This window comes from Culex pipiens, chromosome 3 (assembly GCF_016801865.2).
Source record: "Culex pipiens pallens isolate TS chromosome 3, TS_CPP_V2, whole genome shotgun sequence".
Taxonomy (NCBI): domain Eukaryota; kingdom Metazoa; phylum Arthropoda; class Insecta; order Diptera; family Culicidae; genus Culex; species Culex pipiens.
In genome coordinates, this window is record NC_068939.1 from 130,251,859 (window position 1) to 130,276,758 (window position 24,900).

At 36.3% G+C, this 24,900-nt stretch overlaps 2 protein-coding genes across 3 annotated transcripts in view; both read right to left on the reverse strand.

Moving 5' to 3' along the window:
- Window positions 1–562: 562 nt before the first annotated feature.
- On the reverse strand, window positions 563–1,113 carry LOC120422604 (39S ribosomal protein L34, mitochondrial). Its single transcript, XM_039586095.1, has 2 exons — window positions 960–1,113; window positions 563–896 (listed from the first exon to the last, which is right to left on the reverse strand). The coding sequence occupies exons 1-2, from the start codon at window positions 980–982 to the stop codon at window positions 623–625; spliced, it is 297 nt and encodes a 98-aa protein (XP_039442029.1). The 5' UTR covers window positions 983–1,113; the 3' UTR covers window positions 563–622.
- Window positions 1,114–8,193: 7,080 nt separating this feature from the next.
- The window catches only part of LOC120422595 (integral membrane protein DGCR2/IDD-like), a 195,317-nt gene continuing 178,610 nt past the window's right edge, over window positions 8,194–24,900 (reverse strand). For both annotated transcript variants that reach the window (XM_052711233.1, XM_039586089.2), the window contains one exon: window positions 8,194–8,715. The gene's annotated coding sequence lies outside the window, so the exon portion shown is untranslated. The remainder of the gene's footprint in view (window positions 8,716–24,900) is intronic.

Sequence of the window (24,900 nt, forward strand, 5' to 3'; positions counted from 1 at the left end):
CACAGGGCGGAGACGGAGCACATTTCAGACACGTCCGATCGATGGACTGTACATGTCAAGAAAGAACGGTTCAAAATTTTATACACTGCATATAAAATCCACTTGAGTCGATTCAGCAAAAACACATGATCGGTATTTCACACTTGTATGGGATTTTAGATTCAAGTATGATTACACATGAAAGTCAAATTAAACTGGTTATGTTCGAATGTTAGTCCCACTTTCTCCAAAGTCCTTCATGCACGTATGCACGAGCATGTCGTTTTTAGTATACCGGTTTCATATAGATTTAACCTTATCGGCTTATCATAATCTACGATTTAAGTAAATGCTATTAACGAGATAAATCTTACCTCAAATTGTATCGCAAATTATAGCTTTTAAGGTATACAAACATCAGCTCTTTTAAATTATTAAATGATCACACATGTTTTCGCTAAGTTTCTGAATAATGCATCAAAAACACTCTATCATTGTCACAGAGTTATGTTTTCAAATATTCAAAACCATTTGTTTTGAAGATTTTCGAAGCCCAATTCTTGAAGTTAAAATCATGCTCAAATCAATTTAAGCGATCCGATTTATTGCTACAATATCCACAAAACAACCCCCGCGAACAACCTTAATGCGAAATCGAATGCCGACCCTTCAGGATCCGCCGCATCAGCAGCCGGCGTCCCTCGGCCGTGGCCATGCGCTTCCACCAGCCGTGGACGCGAACGCGCTTCGTTTCCCGGGCCCGCGGGAACTGGTTCCGGATGACGGTGCGCGCTGACAGGGTTGACCACGCGCCCCCCACAATGGAGCCGACTTCCGACAGGACAGTAGCACCAACATTGCCGGCGAGGCTTTGCTGAATGGGAACGCACCGGGGCGCCACCAGCGGGACGAGGAGTCTGTTTGGGGACGAACAATCAATTTTAATTGGTGTGATTTCATCATTGGTTGATTGTACTTACTGAAAAGATCGAACAAGAGCCATATTTCTTGCGGAAATCGAATAGATTGTACGTGTTTAGATATTTTACGTAAGTTCAAAATTTGGTGTGGAAGCAATGTTTTTGTTTTGATTGTGCTGAACTGTCAGATGTTTCTAAGCAGGCGTTACAATCCGTTACAAAGCGTTACCAACAAATGTGGACTTACCTGCTGCCATCTGTAATGTGATTCATTTAAATTGCTATTATTTCATAGATGGCAGAATGCTGAAGTGTGTCGCCATCTAGTGAGAGTTCAGCTGGACTTTAAAATCACGTAAGTTTTCACTAGAACCCAACAGATGGCAACAAAATTTGGTAGCGATTGGTGCTCCATCTGTGTTGGATTTTCTACACTACGCACATCCATCATGAATCACCATCCGTCTCCACCAATGAAAGCAAATTTAGGAGGATTACCTGGTGCTTGAAAGACCAAGAATCTTGAAAAATGGAGACGATCCATGCAGGGATTGAGATATGGGAAATTCTAAGATGTTTGGCAGGTTGAGATTGAGAAAAGATTTTGGTTTGCAAAATCGAAATTTGAACCGATTTTAATGGTTCTTCTTAACCGGAATACACTTGGACCACTTAGACTTCCGGAATCCGGATTTTACCAGAAAAAAAGTATTGAATGGCCCTTTTAAAATGTTCGTCTTGTCTCCAAAATTTAAAAATAATAATAATAAAGGTTCATAAAATTTCACAAATATTTCATTGTTCAACATTAAAAAATTGGATAATTAGCTGCTAGATATTGGCATTAGAATATGTGGAAATGTTTGTACGAGACCTAAAAAACTTCTATTTTGATGTTTATTTTTCTTGTTTTCGCTGTATTTCAGCAATCATCCAGTCTAGGTCCAGTCAATGTCTCTTATTTTCTGGAATAGACAATCATGGACACTATTTAACAAAACCAAAACACGGGAAGTTTTCAGTTAAAAATAAATTTGAGTGGATATATCTTGAAAACGGTGTACTTTATCAAACATCTGTAAAGTACTGTTCGGTTGCAAATTCAATGTTGCTTTAAAAACTGAAGTCAAAAAAAATTACAAAAGTTTTCTCCATACTTCTCTATGACTTAAAAAAATAAATGTTTAGGTTGTTTGTCCTCTAAAACATATCAAAAAATTTCAAAAATAAAAAACGGAGAAATTTGTTTTTTGTTAAAGTTTGTTCCAAAATTGCCAATTTTGTTCCCGTATATCTGGATAGTCACAGACAATACCTCTAACATTGCTCAAGACACCAAATCGATCAGAATATTCCTTCAAAAGTTACGGACTTTCGAATATGTACGTACCATTTTTGTATGGGCAGCTCCCAAAATTGTATGGAGCCTTGTTTGGGCTCGACTATCAACAATGAGACAACGAAAAAAAATCGTGGTTCGATTATCCGAAGTGGAATTTTCCAAGGCCTTCGGATAATCGAGTCTGGACTGTATATAAAATAACAGTAAAGCATCAATCATTTGAAACAAAAACCGAGTTATGACCGAAGTTTTAAATTGCAGCTAAAAGTACCCACTAATAACATTCCAAGAGGGCGTAGCTCCAAATCATCACTGTTTACATGAAATTATATTCCAGATTCGAATTCAGCGGCCAAAATAAAACAAGAAGCATACCTTGTGATTTTGAATGATTATTATTATTATTATTTTTTCTTTCTTTCTTTTTTTTTAATAATATTTGGAACACTTTTTTTCAATTTCCAATTATTTTTCAAAAAAAAATCTTGTTAAAAAGTGTACAAAATTCTCACAAAAACCAGCAAAAAAAAATGTCAAAAAAAACTGCCTGTGTCCAAAACAAATACAAATGCTTGAGAAATATTGAAAAAATCATTTTATTGTTTCAAGAAGTGTCAAAATTCACAGAAACTTAAACTTTATTAGTTATTTTTTTGGGAAAAAACCAATGTTGTTATTACTAATCAAAGAAACTGAAAGTTGCAAAGAATGTGTCAGATAATGATTTAAGACATTTAATGTCTATTGAACCCTCATTACCTCCCTAGAATAGCCAAATTCCCTCCCAGGGGGAAATTCCTCACCGGTTGAGAAACACTGAATTAACCTTTCACGATTTTCTTGTCAGTGAGTTCTGATAAGTTGAACATTTCAGAACTCATTTTGATGTTATTTATCAAACTCGGTAAACTTCGTTGGATAAATTTGCAAACTAGCGTACCGTCATCTGGGGCGAAACTGACACATGTGGCAAATTGGGACACCTGTTGTAGTCTTGACCAGTTCTCTCAGATTTCGGTCATTCGATTTTTTTGTATTTTTTAATCCAACTGAATCTTTTTTGGTGCTTTCGGTATGCCCAAAGAAGCCATTTTGCATCATTAGTTTGTCCATATAATTTTCCATACAAATTTGGCAGCTGTCCATACAAAAACGATCTATGAAAATTCAAAAATCTGTATCTTTTGAAGGAATTTTTTGATCGATTTGGTATCTTCGGCAAAGTTGTAGGTATGGATACGGACTATAATGAAATAAAAAAATGATACACGGTAAAAATTTTTTTGGTGATTTTTTATTTAGGCCGTTGCAAATATTTTTCAAACTTTATGTCGCCCCCCCCCCCCCCCCCCCTTCAAAATCGGTCTGAAAAATCAGGGGGCAAAAAAAATATTTTTCCAAAAAAACTTCAAAATTTCCATGAAAATAGAAGTCTAATCAACTGAAAACAATCTAAAATGCATTTTTCTGCATTAATAATCATATTTAGCATATTTGGGCTTGTTTAAAAATGTTTTGAATTTTTATGAAATTCCAATGTACAGCACCGCAAAAATTTTATTTTTCGCAAAAAAAAAAAATCGTCAATACTTAGATATTTTGGAAACTAATGATGGCAAAACAACTGGACAGGTGTATAATGCATTTAAAAACACTTTTTTCATTAAAATGTTGAAACCATGGCTCGTAATTTCAATTTTTATACTTTTTTATTTTTTTGCCCCCCCCCCTCGACTTTGGTCAGAGTCGAGGGACATAAACTTCAAAAAATATTTGCAACGGCCTTAACTTTTTTCTAATCTAATCTAATCTAATCAGACCCTAGCGCAGCCAATCTTTCGAAGGGATCCTGGAGAGTGCCTTAGGTTAGATGACGCCTAGCACTCTTCTTGTCATTTATTAACATTTGTAGTGCGCCATTGCATTAGAATGCATTGAAACATCACAAGCGTTAAAGCGGCCAGGCCTACTGCGTAAAGCCGTATCGCAGAGATGACTCGTAATTGGGTTGAGTTTGAGCACTGAGTGTTCGAACAACAACACAATTCTGAATCGACAGGGGAGGAAGAAGCGTGGGGACACACCACCATACGCTCCGATATTTTTGATTGTATTCGTTGGGAGCACCATGCTAAGAAGGTTTGGCACTCCGGGACCCTCTGGGATGGGACATTGTATTTCCAAGAATGCCCTGGACTTTATTTGCCGTGGTTATAGCGCCACAACTCGCTCTACAGTATTCCTAATTCCAGTCCACTCTCACCAAGTCGTCATGGCCTAGTGGTTAGCATTTTTGCTTACCAATCCAAAGGAAGGAGGATCGAACCCCGCCTCGAGCGACTTTGATTTTTCGTTCATATTCAACATTTCAGATTTATGTGTTCTTAACTTTCTCGTTGGGAGCAGATGGGAATCGAACCAAGAACCATTCGCTTACAAAGCGAACACCGTAACCAGTCAGCCACGGCCGCTCCCCATTGCAACGGCCTTAACTTTTTTCCACTAAAACTTGATTTGCAAAAAACACTATTTTTATTTTTTTTTCATTTTTTGATATGTTTTAGAGGACATCAAATGCCATCTTTTCAGAAATTTCCAGGTTGTGCAAAAAATCTTTGACCGAGTTATGAATTTTTTAATCAACACTATTTTTTTCAAAAAATCGAAATATTGGTCGCAAAATTTTTTCAACTTCATTTTTCGATGTAAAATCAAATTTGCAAACAAAAAGTACTTTAGTGAAATTTTGATAAAGTGCACCGTTTTCAAGTTAAAGCCATTTTTTCGTGACTTATTTGTAAATAGCCGCAGTTTTTCATTTTTTTTTAATTAGTGCACATGTTTGCCCACTTTTGAAAAAAATATTTTTTAATGGCTGAGAAAATTCTCTATACTATGCTTTTTTGAACTTTGTTGATACGACCCTTAGTTGCTGAGATATTGCCATGCAAGTGTTTATAAACAGGAAAATTGATGTTTTCCAAGTTGAGCGTCCAATTTCCCGGGGTTACAAAATTCCCGGGAAACGGGAAATTTCCAACAAATTTCCCGGGAAATCCCGGGAATTCCCGGGAAATTTGAAATTTATCGAAAATTGTTCTGATCCTGGTTCTGATTATTATTTTGCAATATAATTGAATAGACTAGCAATTTAAATATTTAAAATAAGAGTTGGACTCAATTTATGCCTTGACTGCTGTAAAAAAACATGTAACTTCAAGAAAATGAAGAAATTTTCTAAATTTATAAGCTGTTTTGAAAATTCGTACAAAATATCAAAAACAACGAATTTCGTTTAAAATCTTACCAATATTATAATTGTTTATTTTTATTCAATAAAATCGCAATTTTTGTTGCCCAACAAATAAACAAGATCTATTCCCAGTTGTGAATTGTTCAGAAATTAATATAATTTGAAATAAACCTCGACATGAAATTTTAAGAAGAACTGATAGGTTCAATGAGAACACTAAATAAAATAAAATAAAATAAAATTGATTTCATTCATTTTTTTTGATAAATAAAAAAAGTGCCAAAAAGTTAGCACAATGCATATGAATTTCGGGAATTCCCGGGAAATTTATAAATTTCCCGGGAAAAGGGAAATATTTTTTTTCGGTAAATCCCGGGAATTCCCGGGAATTTTTTTCCCGGGACGGGAAATTAGACGCTCTATTTCCAAGTCTCAGCCAAACAACCCACCATTTTCTAACGTCGATATCTCAGCAACTAATGGTCCGATTCACAATGTTAAAATATGAAACATTCGTGAAATTTTCCGATATTTTCAAATTTTTTAAACCGAGACTAACATTTTAAAAGGGCGTAATATTCAACATTTTGCCCTTTTGAAATGTTAGTCTTGATTTAAAATTTTAGAAAATATTGTTTTAGAAAAGATCGGAAAATTTCACGAATGTTTCATATTTTAACATTGTGAATCGGGCCATTAGTTGCTGAGATATCGACGTTAGAAAATGGTGGGTTGTTTGGCTGAGACTTGGAAAACATCAATTTTCATGTTTTTCAACCTTTGCATGGCAATATCTCAGCAACTGAGGGTCGTATCAACAAAGTTCAAAAAAGCAAAATATAGAGAATTTTCTCAGCCATTCAAAAATATTTATTTCAAAAGTGGGCAAACATGTGCACTAATTTTAAAAAAAATGAAAAACTGCGACTATTTTCAAAAAAGTCACCAAAATATGGCTTTAACTTGAAAACGGTGCACTTTATCAAAATTTCACTAAAGTACTTTATGTTTGCAAACTTGATTTTACATCGAAAAATGATGTTGAAAAATTTTTGCGACCAATATTTCGATTTTTTGAAAAATTGGTATTGATTAAAAAAATCATAACTCAATCAAAGATTTTTTGAACAACCTGGAAATTTCTGAAAAGTTGGCATCCTCTAAAACATAGAAAAAAATGTGTATTTTTTTGCAAATCAAGTTTCAGTAACAAAAAGTTAAATAAAAAATTACCAATTACCTACAACTTTGCCGAAGACACAAAATCGATCAAAAAATTCCTTCCAAAGATGATAATGATGATGCAAAATGGCTTCTTTGGGCATACCGAAGGCACCAAAAAAGTTTCAGTCGAATTCAAAAATACAAACATTAAAATTGAAGAAAAGAGACCGATTTCGTGGAGAATTGCTCTCTTGATACTGCACAATATATGGATGTTTTTATTGATTTCGGATAGAACAGACACAGATCATCGAAAATAGTGCTACGAAAATTAAGTGCTCAAAAAACTACTGTCCCTATTCAGACTGTAGTCCCGATCCGCCCCAGTTGACGGTAAGCTACTTTTCTTCTTTGGACGAACATTGAGGATTCCTTTGCAAAATTATGCATAGGATCAAGTTGTACCCAGGGAAGGGAAATAAGTACCTGCACTTGTAGTAAGGTAACTACGATAAGCACTTTTTTTCAAACAAGGTACCTAACTATGACTTGTCTTTCTTTGTTACCACAGAAAAAAATAACTGTTGTCAACATTGTCAATTAGAACTTGGTTTTTGGTCAGTTCCTAGCAGATTCTGTACTTCTTGAGGAGCAATGGCATGTTACAATGTGGCCAAAATTAGACATCAGTGACCGAATTTTGAGTGTAGATCGTGAGAAGAAGACGGCTTCGAGTCCTATTTTTGAGCAGACTTCATAATTGGTAAAAAAAATCACTGTCTTCAAGAGACTTTATTTGAACTTTTACCCAGAATACACGGAGAAAAAAGAGTTCCCAAAATCGTGAACAAGCGTTCATGAAAATGGGAACCTCGAACAAAGTGTTCAAATCCCATGGTATGATTTTGAAAAATGTACCATGAAATTTGAACACTTTGTTCGTGGTTCCCATTTTCATGAACGCTTGTTCACGATTTTGGGAACTCTTTTTTCTCCGTGTAGGGTCAATTGGCGTGGAGGCACCAAATCCTTCATAAAGATGAGGCAGAAGAGTGTGAAAATGAACCATGAGTAATACAGGATGTTCATGGTGCAGCTGTTTAGACCTAGTAAAAAGCCACTATGAACGCAGGACACAATCCCCTTATGCCCCTCGATCTCTATGAGAAACGTTTCAAAAATGTCATCCGTCAATTCTCGCAAGGTCAAACCCGTGCTGAGGGAAATGCTGCGGCATTTCTTCCCGTTTTCAAAAAATGCGAAGAAGCAAGAAGATTTACATTTAAAATAACAGCTACAGCAATTATCTCCAAATATACATACAAATTTCATCATTTCATTCATAATTAAAAAAAACGTTGCAAAAATACCTTCAAACTGGGGTGCTTATTATAAGCACCCAAAATAATGGGTACTGGTGACAACTAAAGCACTGCACCTTTGATATTTCGCAAAACATGGTGCCTATGTTCTGTACCAAGTTAGTTATTGTTTAAGGGATTGTGATACATGAAATGAAGTCGTGAAAACAACCGTTTTAGCGATGGATTGATATCAAACTATCCATATCGGTATATTTTTCTCTTTGTTTCGTTTTGATTTGATACAAAAAAATAAAGCTTTTCATAGTTTTGTTTTTAATTATTTTATAATTACTATTACTTTGTTTGCTTTCTTTTGATTCCTTCCCCTCACAAAGTTTGTTTTTTTTCTGCACGTTTTCCATTGCTTTTTATCCAACCTTCTTTTTCGAACGTTTTGCTGTATCTCTTTTCATTTGTTAGTGCGAAGTGTTTAGTAGTTTGTTTAAATTTGCTTCATTAACGTTTTTGAATAATGAAAGATCTCGCTTCACTTCGCATCCAATTCTCTCTAATTGATTTACTCTTTGGTTGTGTTTTTTATGTGTTAGTGATGGATTAATTAGGTAAAAATTTCTCTATTTTTTGTAGCGTGGGTGTCTTTTGTTCCTTTCTTTTTCTTTTTTTTTGTGAATCATAAATTACGATTATCCAAGAGAAAAAAGGTCCTTCATTCGTATAGCAGTTGTCTGTCACCTGCGGGAATAGGTAAACGAAAAAGTATAACAGGAGAAAATATAAGCCGAAATAACTTATAAAACATACATCATTAGCAAATCAAACGTTACTCTCACACAGTCACGTTAGTGTGATTAGCTTGTTTAGGGGGGCAGCCAAAGTAGCAAACTGGCTTCATGCAAAAGAAAATAATAAATCTGACAATGATAATAAGCTTATACCAAACAAGGCACTCTGGAGTTTGTGAGCTATGCGTGTGTGTGTGTATTGATACACACACAATCACACACATACTTACACAGATACATTTATATATTTATTTATGCTCCATGTTATTTCAACACTTTTGCTTTCTTTTCTCTTTTTGCTTTTCTTTTCTTTTTTTCGCAGATGATGATCTTCTTTAGTCAGTTTGCGTAGGATATTGGTTTGCTAAAAGTTTCTCCTGTCTTGATTTTGGTTAGAGTGGAAAAAGCTCATGGTTGTGAGTGGCAATGGTTAGTAGAATATGCGAGATATGCTGGATTCAAGTATCTGTAGTTCTATAGTATCTTATGCTATAGCAAAGTTTCAATTCGGAACAATTAAATCTACGAATAATCGAAAAGCATACTAAAATATTTTCTAAAGAATTTTGAAAGATGCAGAATTTTCAATTTTAACTGTATTCCTTTCATTGATTTTTCATAAGCTTCAAGTTAATAAATTGTTAACCAATTTATAATAATTGAAGAAGGTATTAGACTATGCCAAACAGGCAAACAAACAAACTCGAACTTTTTCATGTTTCAATTCACACACAAATGAATGCAGTTTGACGTTTCTGCAAACAAATGCAAGCAAACTGTCAAAAAGTGTGAGTTTGTTTGTCACAGTCTAATGCCTCCTTAATACTAATATCGATATTTCCCTTTTTTTTTGACAGAAACAAATCCAGCACACCCGCAAGATGCTCCACAACCAATTCCACGTGGGTACTTCATATTTCTCGATGTGTTTCTCGAAATGGCTGCAAAATTTGGCTTGAGTATGCGGTTAACCCGCACACACACACACACAGCGAAACGAGTGAGAGCTCGTTTGTTCAAAAGTTTGATAATTAGCAAAATTATAAAACTTGGAGAGAAAGCGAGGGTAAAAGTTTTGTGGGATTTCGTATTTTTTTGTTCGGGGTTTGTTCTTTGTCGTTCACGCGGTGAAGGTTGGATTTTTTTTTACTTTCGTTGTGTTCTAACTCTAGGAATGAGTAAATAAGCGTCAACTTGATTCTTTTTAATTAGATGTGTATTTTTTCTTCTATTCTGGTTTGTTTTAGAGTTGCGATTCGTCAACTTGTCTTAGAAAAAGGGTATAAATTGTGAGTGAATGGTTTCTTTTTGTTTGTTTGTGATTTTTTAGAATTTGATTTTTTTGACTCTCTTTTTTTAAATATAAAAGTAGGTTTCATGCTCAAAGGGTTTTTTGTTTTGTATTTGTTAGTTGCATGCAGTAACGGTAATTTTTTGTCGCTATCCTAAAGAGTTTGAAACTGATGTCAACTGGTTAAAATCTAGAAAACTCAACGCACATAGTGGTTTGTGGTTGTCCTGCTAATCGGCTTATCCGACATTTTTTCCCCCATATCGCTCTTCTCAAGCACTTGCAACGATTTGAAACTTCTACTTAAAATTGTATCTATGTGTGGTGGACGCAATGTGATATTCTGTCTTCCTTTGGCTTTTATTGATTTATTTAAACTTCTATTTTTTATGATTTGCTTGTGTTTGTGAAAGTGAGCAGAATTTTTGAAATTTTCCTTTAACGAACTAGAACAATATCGTAAAACGAACGCGAAAAGTATTGAAATCTTACTGTAAAACCATCGTTTTGGATTAAAGATTGTTGTTTGTTTTTTGTTTGTTAAGTTGCTATTCCTCTAATGTGTCACCTATTTGGTCGTTTAAGGAGTGAAAGATTGTGGAAAAAGGAAAATTACTCCTGCGGTCGGGATTACTCTACATTGTTTTCCGTTTCGTTTGCATACCTTAACCATTCTTCTTTATCCCGTTCCTAACTACCTCATGCGAACTTAACTATTTCTGTCACGATCCACGCGATTTTCCGCTCAATTTAAGTCTACTGTACAATTTATTATCTCCCTAAATCAAGTAGTATAAAGATATATAGATGATCACAATAATTTTCTCGATTCATTAATGTATTTTTCTTCTTGCTGTTGCGTATCTATTCTCGGCTCATTACTTTGACAGCTCAACAGTTCTTCTACTATCCGCATGGCGGCGCTGCCGCTCTTCATCGATTTTTTTCTCACCCAACCTTTTCCTCCACTTGTCTCTGACGTGCGATATTCTAGTGATTATTTTTCTTATTTGCTTTTGTCGAGTTGTGTTTGCTGGCTTCCTCCTTTTTTTTATTTCTTCTTCCCTTTGCAAAATGCGATGAATTTCCCGGGAAATGGAAAACAACCAAGCTCAGTGCCCCGTTCGGATTGATTGCGTTTCGACGGAATAAAAGTGGTGGTTGTTGTCGTTTTTGTTTCGTGGCACCACTGGCAAACAGAAAGACTGGGGGAAAGGCATTTTCCGGCCATATAAAAGGATGGACTTGTGCGGTGGTGACCACAGCTGGGAAAACTTTTGCGTGGGAAGCTTTTGCTTCGGAAAGTTATGAGCCATTATATTAATTACACTGATTGATTTGATGATGACTTGTGCTCTTCGGAGAAATTTTAGGTTATCTTTCGTAGGGGGAAAGTCAAGTAGTTGGGGTTGGTACGAGTTTATAGAGCAGTAAAGTTTTCTGTTAGTATTTGCAGGCATAAACATAAGGGGTTTGTGTGTATTCTTCGCGAGTTATCAGGATTATACAAATTTTTTTTTTGAAAAAATGATGATTTTGACTATGTTTTACAATTTTTTAACCCCTTTAACTTAATATTGTGCTTCAGAAACTTTTTTTTTTTTAAAGTTCAGCCAATTTTACATAAGTATGACCCTTTGGATGATTGTTGTGGCTCGTTTGTGTAAGGGGATTTTTTTCAAAAATAAAAAAAAGCAGACCAGATACTTCTGCTCATCATTAAAAAAAAATTTTAGAGAGAAATGTCTGGCTCTAGCAATGCACGAGCCACAACAATCGTCATATCAAATCGGGCAAAAAAAATCAAACCATCCACATTAACGACCCTCGGGTCTTTTGTGGTCTCTATTGCAAGTTTCTGCTCGAACCTAGGAGACCGAAGGCTTGAATGGGGAGAGCACCCAAACCTCTTTCTACTCCAAGGAACCTTCCACCCCAGTGTTTGAACTGACGACCTTTGGATTGCGAGTCCAACCGCCGCCAGCGATTCCACCGGAGTAGGCTCGGGCAATTTTCGGGCAATTTTACGCAGTCCCTTTGACACCAAATTTCTATCTCTTCACGGTTTCGAGCTAGAAATCACTGGAAAACGTGTCTTAGTAAAAATCCAGAAAATCCGCCTTACGACCACGAGATATCGAAAAATGGACCTCGGATTCGTTATCAGGATCCAAAATTACCCCTAAGAGCAAAGTTTCACGAAAATCGAAGAGGGGTCGGGGCAACTGCTGTGTGAGTTGGCGGAGAGTAACCTATATGCTTTTTCACTTTCAATAGGTTTTTTAGCAAATTACCTAAATTTTCGCAAAATACCGTTTTTTTTTCAAAACACTTAAATTTTCATAATTTGCAATATGGGTATCAAACGTGGTAAAATTTGTTATGCTACTTCAGTTTCATTAGAGTTTTCATGAAAAATACTCAAGTTTTCACAAAATACCGTATTTTTTTAAAATACTCAAATTTTCAAAATATGCAATATGGGTATCAAACGAAGCGAAAGTTTGCATTCGCTTCCTCTGTTTTAGAGTTTTTTTGAATGAAGTATTTTTTGAAAGTACTCAAATTTTCACAAAAAATACGTATTTTTTAAAAGTACTAAAATTTTCATAATTTGAGACATGGAAATCAACGTAGCAAAATTTTGCAAATGTTTTCACTATTTTAGAGTTTTGTTTAACGAAATACTAAAATTTTCAAAAATAACGTATATTTTCCGAAATACTCAAGTACAAAAACTTAAATTTAACAGCCTGCAGCCATGATTTAGGCCATTCTGAATCATTCTGAAATTTCCGAAATTTCGCATCGTTTGATACTCATGTTGCATATTATGAAAATTTAAGTACTTTACAAAACTGCGTTATTTTTTGAAAATTTGTGTATTTTAAAAACATAAAAACTCTAATTAGTGAAAAAGCATACCAAAATGTCGCCACGTTTGATATCTATTTTGCAAATTATGAAAATTTGAGTATTTAAAAATGGTGCAGGTGGTTATGTTACACATGACCAGTATGACAAAGAACTTTGCTAGATGGTTGTTGAAATTTTCGATTAGAACGTCCGGTCCAAATTTCCCCATGATTCCCTTATAATTACAAAAGACAACTCTTTTGTGGTAAATTTCGTGGCCCTGAAACAGGCTGTTTGATTTGTAAAGTTTTAAGACATAATATCAACGTCCTATCGAACAAAGGGGACGGAAATTTCAAGTGGTGCTGAACTGCCATTTTCAGGGCTCTAATTGATTACGAAATAGTTATTCTAAATTTCCAGAAACAGATTTCAGAAGTTTGATACCCATATTGCCCCAACTCATATGGTTCCGCAAATGTCCCCTTATCGGAACACCCGCGGGGCCTCCAGCCACTCCGGATTGTGGCCACTACTTCTGAAATGTCAAATTTCATGTCCAGTATCATAAACCCTAAAGTTTGATACCCATATTGCCCCAACTCTTATGGTTCCGCAAATGTCCCCTTATCGGAACATCCCCGGGGCCTCCGGTCACTCCGGATTGTGGCCACTACTGCCGAAATGTCAAATTTCATGTCCAGTATCAAAAACCCTAAAGTTTGATACCCATATTGCCCCAACTCAAATGGTTCCGCAAATGTCCCCTTATCAGAACATCCCCGGGTCCTCCGGCCACTCCAGGTGGTGGCCACTACTGCCAAAATGTCAAATTTCATGTCCAGTATCAAAAACCCTAAAGTTTGATACCCATATTGCCCCAACTCTTATGGTTCGGCAAATGTCCCCCCATCGGAACATCCGCGGGGCCTCCGGGCACTCCAGGTGGTGGCCACTACTGCCGAAATGTCAAATTTCATGTCCAGTATCAAAAACCCTAAAGTTTGATACCCATATTGCCCCAACTCAAATGGTTCCGCAAATGTCCCCTTATCAGAACATCCCCGGGTCCTCCGGCCACTCCAGGTGGTGGCCACTACTGCCAAAATGTCAAATTTCATGTCCAGTATGAAAAACCCTAAAGTTTGATACCCATATTGCCCCAACTCTAATGGTTCGGCAAATGTCCCCCCATCGGAACATCCTCGGGGCCTCCGGCCACTCCAGGTGGTGGCCACTACTGCCGAAATATCAAATTTCATGTCCAACATCAAAAACCTTAATGTTTGATACCCATATTGCCCCAACTCTTATGGTTCCGCAAATGTCCCCTTATCGGAACATCCCCGGGGCCTCCGGGCACTCCAGGTGGTGGCCACTACCGCCAAAATGTCAAATTTCATATCCAGTATCAAAAACCCTAAAGTTTGATACCCATATTGCCCCAACTCTTATGGTTCCGCAAATGTCCCCCCATCGGAACACCCGCGGGGCCTCCGGTCACTCCGGATTGTGGCCACTACTGCCGAAATGTCAAATTTCATGTCCAGTATCAAAAACCCTAAAGTTTGATACCCATATTGCCCCAACTCTTATGGTTCCGCAAATGTCCCCCCATCGGAACATCACCGTGGCCTTCGGCCACTCCAAGTGGTGGCCAATTCCAATTATCAATTCCCGCTCATGCCGGCTGGCATGTCTTGGCGTGTCCATGCCTCCAGGCTATCTGCTCCCGGGCCTTCAGGCCGTCTGCAAACGGGCCACCAGGTCATCTGCTCCTGAAGCGTTCTCGACGACGTCCAGCAACAGAATGAATTTTCGGGACCGACCGAGCCGCGTTTTGTTAATTTAGATCGGGGACGTATGCCCCGCCTCTTTGCACCCATTCTCCTACATCTCCTTATTCGGTTTTTGCCGCGTCGACGATCAGAAAATTATGAGGTAGAGTGGGGGTGATTTTAGATACATCAATCTCACGTCTCTATATTGACTGATTGGGAAACGTTTGTTCAACCAACCAGCGTGCACCAAAAAGAGGGGAAATTTGCCGAGAGGGGAATTCGTCACGTAACGTTTTCGCTTCGCGAAAATTTTAGATTGACACCACGTATAGAAACCTTAGGACAAAGTTCTTTGTCAAAAACGGTACTTAAAATTTAAGTTCATATTTTCGGAAATATACAGTAGTTTGTAAATCTTTAGTACTTCACAAAAAAACTCAAATGGAATGAAAAACATACCAAATTTCGTTTCGTTTGAAATTTTGGCATTTTCGAAAAAATAAGGTTTTTGTGAAAATTTGAGCATTTCGCAAAAAAAAGGTGTTTTTCAATCATTTGCAGCCTCAAACGGTGATGAGATAGAAATTTGGTGTCAAAGGGACTTTTATGTAAAATAAGACGCCCGATTTGATGGCGTACTCAGAATTCCGAAAACACGTATTTTTCATCGAAAAAAACACTAAAAGTTTTAAAAATTCTCTCATTTTCCGTTACTCGACTGTAATTTTTTTGGAACATGTCATTTTAAGGAAAATTTAGTGTACTTCTCGAATCTACATTGACCCAGAAGGGTCATGTTTTCATTTAGAACAAAATTATTCATTTTTAAATTTCGTGTTTTTTTCTAACTTTCCAGGGTTACTTTTTAGAGTGTAACAATGTTTTACAAAGTTGTAGAGCAGATAATAACAAAAAATTTGATTTAAAAACATGAGGGATTTGCTTATAAACATCACGAGTTATCGCGATTTTACGCAAACAAGTTTTGAAAAAGTTGGTCGTCGTCGATCATGGCCGTTCATGGTCACCCGCGACAGTCACGGACGACGAAACAAAGAGAAACGCAAAAAGTAACTGTTTCAAAACTTTTTTTTCGTAAAATCGCGATAACTCGTGATGTTTATAAGCAAACCCCTTATGTTTATATATCATTTTTTTTTGTAATTGTCTGCTCTACAACTTTGTGGAACATTATTACACTCTGAAAAATAACCCTACAAAGTTAGAAAAAACACGAAATTTAAAAAAGAATAATTTTTTACAGTCGAGTAACGGAAAATGGGAGAATTTTTAGAACTTCTTTAGTGTTTTTTTCGATGAAAAATACGTTTTTTCGAAATTCTGAGTACGCCATTAAATTGGGCGTCTAATTTTACATAAAAGTCCCTTTGACACCAAATTTCTACCTCATCACCGTTTGAGGCTGCAAATTATTGAAAAACACCTCTTTTTTCGCATGTTCAAAAATCGAAGGGGTCGTACCACCCCTCCGTCACGAGATATCAAAAAAACAGACCTCGGATTCGACATCAGGGACAAAAGTTACCCCTTAGGACAAAGTTTCACGCAAATCGAAGAGGAGTCGGGGCAACTTTTCCCGATTTCGTGTGAGTTGGTAGATAATTACCCATTTGTTTTTCAAATGAAACGGGAAAATTCCAGATGTTGGGAGTTCCTTTAAATAAAATTGATAAAATAAGATTATTATTCAAATTAAACAGCATAATTTGGCATCTACTAAAATTTTGGAAATCGACAAAAAAAAAAGTCGAAACACAATATTGGACAATCCCTGCCCCGAGCATTGGTTTCCAAACCTTCACCAGACTTCAATCACCTTATTCATCTTCTTCGCAGAATTGCTCCAAGCTTGTAATCCCTAGTTTAACACACGGTTGACCCCGAAGTATTCGCGATCACCCCTCCTCCTTGTCGAGATTATGTCGTGTTTTCGTGTTTTTTTTTTTGCTGTTGCTTCAATTCTGGCGGTTTCCCTAAAGCTAAATTGTTCTCTCTTGCACTCTATGTTGCATGAAGGTTGCGGTGAACCCGTCCTAGTTTGCGACTTTGTTTCAGACAGGTTTTTTTTAAAGTAGATAGTTTTCACCAACTTTCGTGTTTAAGCTTTGTGTGACCTCAGCTTATTTTTTGTTCTTTCCTCTCCGAATACACATCAAAAGGGAAATTTAATGCCGTGTTCTGCTAGCTGTTTGCCGAAGAGTTTTTTTCTCTGTTTGCTTCAGCGCGCCTGATTGAAACTAAAAATAGAAGCCTTTCCTTAGCTGAAGCCGCACACCAGCAGCACTGATTGATCAATGAGGTTGTGGTGTGGTGTGGGTGGGGGATATCCTTTAATGGAGCTTCCAGCCAGTCTGCGATGGCAACGCGACGACCTTCTCGCGAGGCAGTTTGTTGATTAGTTTTCCTTTTGCTTTTTAGTGTTTTGTGTCCTAAGGCTACATCTCGCAGGGGGTTCAAGGACTCGATTGATGGTTGGACAGGGCACGTGGTTGACCGGCTTCTTTGGTTAATTTTTTTCCCGCTTCCAAGTACAATTTGCTTATAATTGCAAAGTTTAAATTCCAAACCCAGCAAAAGTTGACTGGAAAAAAAAGGAAATATTTAAAAACATAGTCAAGCACACATAAAACAAGTCAAACTTTCAACTCTTTAATTTTCTAAAAAAGTGCATTCAAATGCTTTTTATAGATAAAAAATTGGCTGAAAAAATGATTTTTTTGCAATTTAGTCGTGAAACTACTTACTTTTCCTGTCATTCTTGAACGACGAAATAGCCTACTTTTCTGTACCAAAAAGAAACAGAATCGAATAGCAACACTTTTCAAAATAAATGCTGAAAAATTCTACTTTTCAGCACTGAAATGGGTGCTGAAAAGTTAAACTTTTCAGCACTTGTTTTGAAAAGTAACACTTTTCAATCTTTTTTTGATTTAAACGATTTTTTTACATTTAAACGATTTATTGAAATTCCACTCAATGTGTGTTTTTCGGAATTGCAAAAAATGTTGTATGGAACTCGTGGCAAAACTTGTTTTTTTCAGTACTCTTCGTATTTATCCAACTCGGTGAACCTCGTTGGACTCGTGCTGAAAAAATCCTCTTTTTGCAACTTGTAGCATAAACTACTATTTGACAATTTTTTAGATCGAAGCCTACCTAGAGTTGAGTTGAAGAGGTTTTTTCTCCCAAGTGAAAATAAAGTCCTTAAAGCGATATCTCACCCCTATCCCCCCAAATCAATCAACGAAACACTTCCGATTGAAGCACATCAAGCATCGTTATCCCCAAAACGTTTCAAAAGTTTCAATATTTTTTCAAGCTTCCCTTCAGTTCATCGTTTCCACTAGATTGCCCACCTCTCCCCCACCAAACCCGACACGATCAACTCGAAAAATAAAGATACCAGCTCTATTTCGCTCTCCTTCACAGGAAACTGAAGCCTGCCGAAAAGGAATTTCCTCCACTCCCAAAAATGGTACACCCAAGCCAGCTTTTTCATCACTTGAGGTTGCAGGAGTTTCTTCCGAATGAAAGCAAACTGTGTAGCTTTTTTCCCGGTGGTTTCAAGTTATAATTTTTTCCGATGAATTGAAACCACAAGTTTTACATGAAATTCCTTAAAATGTTGCAACACCATCCTTTCCGAGCTCAGCTTCAACTTGACCACATCAAAGGCGCATCATCTGGTCGGCTTACGATACACTATGACGTCATGATTCGAAATCCGGACACACAAAACCATGTAATAAGTTGGAAATGTAGAAATATCATCAGGATGTAATACAAACAGTTAATTTCAAGAGAATGCATGCAAAATATGTCTTTTCTAACAATTTTTCATCAGAATTTCAAAAATAACATGACATGATGTGCTTCGAACCCCGGACACTGATTGAAGCTGATTCGAAATCAGGACACTTTTGATCGAATTCCGGACACTCGATTTTGCATATGAATCGCACAAATTTGGACTTTAATTTAAGTGAATTACATTCTTTAGGTCTCAAATAAACAGATAACATTAAAACAATCGATTTTTTGTACAAAAAATTGCTAGAATTTAAGGAAATCAGAAACATAAATGTCTGCTTTGCCTTCCCAGTGCTTCGAACGCATTTGAAATATTTCAGCGAAATGTTTCACAGTTTTGGTAAACTCATGTTTTAATTTAATTTAATTTAATTTTGGCATTGGCTTCAACGTCCAAACATACTTGAAATGAAAGTTGATGTTAGAATTCATCAAATAACACAGTTTTGACAATAACTTATATCCAAATAATTGATAAAACAAGATGAGTTGTCCGGGTTTCGAAGCGTCCGAGAATTCGAATCATGGCGTTAGAAGAAGACGAACCCCAACTGCAAAAGTTCTACGGAATCCTTTCTCCCCCGGGGGTGTGGACATTACTGGGAGCTTTCAAGACGTCTGTCAAGCCAGCCATTAGGCAGGCCATAGAATCAGGGGATGCCTCTTTAATGGAGTTAACTCGCCAGACGAAGTTAAGGCAGGCTGGGGAATTAGTTTCTGGATTGTGGTTTACTAGGAAGTAAAGTAGATCAGTACCGGTTTAATTTGTGGCTTCTGCTGCAATGAGAAAGTGATACGGTGTCATTTGTGGTAATATTTTACTCATCATTCAAGGATTTCGAATTGCTTCTTGTAATGTATTGGGCAGAACTTTCACGAGCCAACATTAAACTTGTTAACGTCATGATTCGAATTCGCGGACGCTTCGAAATCCGGACACTTCACCTTGTTTTATCAATTATTTGAATATAAGTTTGCATAATGATTGTCAAAACTGTGTTATTGGATGAATTCTAACATCAACTTTCATTTCAAATTAGTTTGGGCGCTGTAGTCAATGTCAAAACAATAAAATTTAATAAAAATATGAGTTTACCAAAAATGTGAAACATTTCACTGAAATATTTCATAGGCGTCAAAAGCACCAGAAAGGCAAAGTAGAAATTTATGATTCTGATTTCCTTAAATTCTAGCATTTTTTTAATACAAAATATCGATTGTTTTGATGTTAACAGCTTATTTAAGACCTAAAGAATGCTATTCACTAAAAATTAAGTCCAAATTTATGCGATTCACATATAAAATGAGTGTCCGGAATGCGAACCAAAAGTGTCCGGATTTCGAATCAGCTTTTATCAGTGTCCGGGATTCGAAGCACAACAAGTCATTTTAATTTAAAAATTCTGATGAAAAATGGTTAGAAAAGACATATTTTGCATACATAATCTTAAAATTGACTGTTTATACTACATCTTGAGGAAATTTCTACATTTCCAACTTATTACAGAATTTTTACCAGCTTTAACAAAAATGATATGCTACTAATTACATTTTTCATTATACCTCGGGACAATACACAAAACGATCAACCAAACAAAACGTGTTTGTTATTGCTTACATTGCGTGCTCTATTCTTTTGATCATTCAAGGTCAAAAATTAAAACGCGTTCTTCTCGAAACGTCAAAAAGCGACGTGCGATAAGTGCTATCACGTCGAATTTCTTAATAACGTAAAAAAAATTACCGAGCCAGACAGGAATCGAACCTATCACCTTCCGCTTACAAGACGAAACCCGTTACCTCACGGCCACGGTAGCTCGACTTTTCGAGAGGTAATTTTTGGTCAAAAACGTACCTCAACTTTAGAAAGCTGCCAAAATGTCTGCATTTGTTCTAGGAAAATTCACATTGACCCAATGTCACCCGCACTAACGGTACATTTCCTTCGAAAGAATTATTTTAGCTTGTTGGTTTTGTTTGGTTCTGTTGTAACTGTTGTCAGCCCATACAATTTTTTGATCTGTAATAAAAGATAACAACTAAGTGTAACAATACATTCCAAACTCGATTTTCCGAAGGCATCGAAAAAATTTCAAAACACGAAAAAAATATTTTTTTACTGTCTTATTTTTGATTGTTGAGCTTAATTATGACCCATAAACTACTCTAAAGGAATGAGGATTTTTTTTAAATTCAACATAGCGGCAAAAATGGCGGTGATGAAATATTGGGAAAATGCATTTTTAAATTTAATATTAGGCAATCAACTACAAATTTGACTAAAATGGGGTCACAGAATTCGAATTTGATGATAAAATTAAGAAAATAAAAAAAAAACTTTATTTTTTTTATCGTGATTTCGGATTAGTGCGTGCATCCCGGGAATTCCCGGGACAAAAATCCCGGGATTTTTCCAAAACCGGGAATTCCCGAATCTCGGGATTTTCTATAATTTGTCCTGGGAACTCTCTAAATTGAAAAAAAAAAAATATTTTGGGTTGGTAATTCAGATTTGGTTGTGGAAGTAGTAGAACAGGTGAATACTAAGTAATCGATAAGTAGCATTAAAATAGATGAACAGTTGAATACTTAGTAAACGACATAATGAATTTAAATTTGTATTAGGCAAATATCAGCATCAGCTAAATCCAAATGCTTTTTGCGAAAAAAATATTATAGTTTTAATTAACAGGTCCGCAAAATGCCTAGCGCTTTAAGTTAAAACAAGAACAGAACAAAACAATTAGTGCTTCGCTGGAAGGTGGCTGTGCCCAGTGATTGAAGTGGTCGTTCGCGAAAATCTCGGTAGTGAGACCGAAAGTGCAAGTTAATGCGAAAAACACAGCAGTTGTTCATTTAGAAGAAATTCGTCACCAAGAGGCGTGATACCATCGTGTGCACATCGCGAAAAACTCAGATCCGAGTTCAGGAGCGCAGCACGACATGGATTTCAACACCTTCGACGAGGAGGACAAAGGAACAGCGTTACCCGGATTTTCAACAAGCAACAAAATTTAAAGTGAAAAAAAAATCTAAATTCAAAATTCAAAAATACTTTTCCAAATTTGATAAGTTAAGTGAGTGTGTGTGAATGAAAACAAAATCAGCAATTCGAAAATCATTTGAATAATTCAGCATGACCAGATTAACTAATTTGACAAAAGGAAAAAAACAAAATTCAAATTTTTTTTTAGTAGGTGTGTGAGTGAAAAAAAACAAAGAAAACTATTTCAAAATTATGTAGCAAAAAAAAATCAGTTAATCGAGTGTGTTTGAAATTGTTATGAGGAAACATTACAATGAAATAATAGTTTGTTTGTAATAGCTAATTACAAGTCTCAATTTGTAATACAGAGTTACAAAAGTGTAATAAACGAAGATGTAATTAAGGATTACGTAATATTTGATTACAAATATTTGTAACACGGAATTGCAAAACAGCAACAACTGTAATGTTTCAAACATCACCAAAGAAGCTTCTGATATTTCAAACTCGCTGAGTGACCTGTTTGGTAGTTCTTTCCGATGGAAAATTTCTGTGCAGTCGATACGGATCGAGACGATCCTTTCTTGGTGAGGGAGCAGTTACGGAAATTGCTTTCCGCATAATTGATCGACGCCACCAACATCGTCAGCACAGCCGACAACAGTAACCCAAACTGCGAACAAAGCTAAACTTCGTTTACCTCGCCGCGATTAAAGCAAGTAGCTCGATTAATGCTCAGTAAGCAAAACCTCATGTGTGAGGCTCTGGGGGACTTTTCGATTACAATAAAGGCAGAACATTTTGGACAGTCTAACTAACCACATCGGCGTTATTAATTTCGAAACATCTTCCCTTCTACCATGGACGTTTTATAACTTATATAAAAGAAACAAAAATATAAAAGACTTTGTAATTTGATTCGCAAATCAAACCAAAAATCACTTTGGAATAAAAAATTGTAGTGTGTGTGTGTGTGTGTGATCCAATCCAATACCCGCTAACCGGTAGCGATATTATGGGAAAGTATAGTTTGTATCAGACTTTGTATATGCCGAATGCTGATACAACTTATCTCAGTCCCGGGTATTAGGTGGTGATAGCCCTCGCGCTGCTTCCAACGACCCGTTTCAGAATGACAGAGCTCCTTGCGATCCAATTCCGAGGTCGCTGGGCATTGTTCGGCCCCGCCTAAACATAGAAGCAAGCATCTGAAGGAAACTCGATCTATATTTAGACTTCCAATCCCGTCAGGCAAATCAGGGATCAGCGCGTATTTAATATGAGAAGATAACATGTTTCAACACTACGGATCAATTCACTGCTAGAGTGTAAACCTTCTGATGGCCGACTGCTTAGCGTCCCAGACCACCAATCCAAAGGTGTGAGTTCGAATCCCACCTGATTCATTTTCGTTTTTGTTCATATTCAATGTTCAAATTCCTGATTCCAAATTTCAAAGGTACCGACCGGGATTTGATCCCTGAACCTTCTGCTTGTGAGGCAGAAGCCGTAACCATTAAGCCACGGAGCCGGTCACTTTGGAATAAAAAATTGTAGTTGATTTAAAATCCAAAACACCACAAAGAACAAAAAAAAAACATTTTTTAATTTCTTTAAGGCTATTTAAAAACTATCGTCCTTGTTAAGATTGAAGTGTGGATTATCACCAATTAATGTTATTAAGCTAATTCTATGATTTTAAGCTTGAAAACATAACAAATATAATGAAAACATAGATTTTATTACTGTTTCAAAAATTTCCCGGGATCCCGGGAATTCCCGGGATTCCAAAAATATTTTTCCCGTTTCCTGGGAAATTCAAAACCCGGGAAAATTGGACGCCCTACTTCGGATAATCGAGGCTTCGGATAATCGAGGCTTCGGATAATCGAGTCTGGACTGTATACAAAATAATGTATTGCATAGCAATTCCGTAAGCGGATTGTGATGACGTTAAACATGATATATTGTATTTATTGCAATGATTTTTTGGAACTGTTTGCCCTTTCAAAACATTTAAAAAGGTTTGAATTACGTTTCCAAGCACATTTCACTGATTTCGTTATATTTTTAAAGTATACGAAAACTGGTTCCTGCCCTTTTTTTCCAACAAAGTACTAAATTTTGCCAGAACGAAAATTGGATCTCGTGATTTTCCACAACCATTGACACACATGAAAAAAAAATGGTAGTATCACTTCTGGGAATGAGTACATCTTTTATGCAATAAAAAATAAATAATAAACCTTCCAATTTTACTCCTTTCAAATTTATACAATTTTTTTGCTATGACGCGCTTTGATAATCAGTAAACTATTAATTTTATCACACACCCGAAAACTGGACCCTTTACCCTACCGCCCTATGCGGATATTGAGAACTGTTTGAAAGACAGACTGTCACTTTACAGCAAACGCTTTTTTTCGCTTTTTGCCTTCCTCACCTTACTGAGGAAAGGCTATAAAATCACTCGGAAAATGAAATTTTTAATTAGACCTCCTAGGCCTACCTTCATTTGTACATATCGACTCAGAATCACCAGCTGAGCAAATGTCTGTGTGTTTGGCTGTATGTAGACATGTGTACCAAATCAATGTCACTGGAATATCTCGTCACAAACTCAACCGATTTTGGCCGGAATGGTTTTAATCGATCCGTCTTAACGTCCCCTACGTTGCTATTTAAATTCATGCAGTTTAATCATGTATTTAAAAAGTTATGTTAAAAAAACTGTTTCATATTAAATTAAAATTATGGTAAAAAGGGTGTTTTTTTCATGAAACCCTCAAATGTTACATATTTTTAGAAAGCATATGAGAAAACCTTTTAGGTGAAGTAAGAATTTTCAAGATCTGACTTACCTATCTTAAATTACAAGCAGTTTAAAAAATGGTCTGAATTCACATAACCTCAACTGGTCGGGTCTGATCGCCACGAAAAAGCCGTGTAGAGGGATGCCATTTTCCTCAAAGGCCGTGTCTGTATAATCTTGACAAAAAGTATGTAGGTAGTCTGTTTTATTACTCATCACTTATTTCTATTAGGACCTTTTAGGTGCTGCGAACGTTAGGGGAGATCCATAAACATGTGGACACTTTAGGGGGGTTGGAATCACTATAAATAAGAGGAAGGCACCAACCACCTAAAAGTGGATTAAGTAACGTTTTAGGTTGAAATGAACAGTGCTAGCAGCGCGTGTCCGTATTTCGAATCATTATGTTTGTTTCTTCGATTTTATTATTATTATTATTTTATAAACTATTTGATTACTGCAAAAAAATGGTGGAAAGGAGAGCAAGTTATACTTTTCAATTTTTTATTTAAAAAAATCAGATAGCTCTTGAAAGTGCAAAATTGTTATTTTTTACAATTGCCAACAACCCAAATTTC

What these genes read in the sequence shown, in the direction of transcription:
- LOC120422604 (XM_039586095.1), bottom strand. Translation starts at nt 982, where the DNA reads ATGGCTCTTGTTCGATCTTTTCA. An exon ending in GCTCTTGTTCGATCTTTTCA is followed by an intron (nt 897 to 959) that starts GTAAGTACAATC and finishes GTCCCCAAACAG; the next exon opens with ACTCCTCGTCCCGCTGGTGG.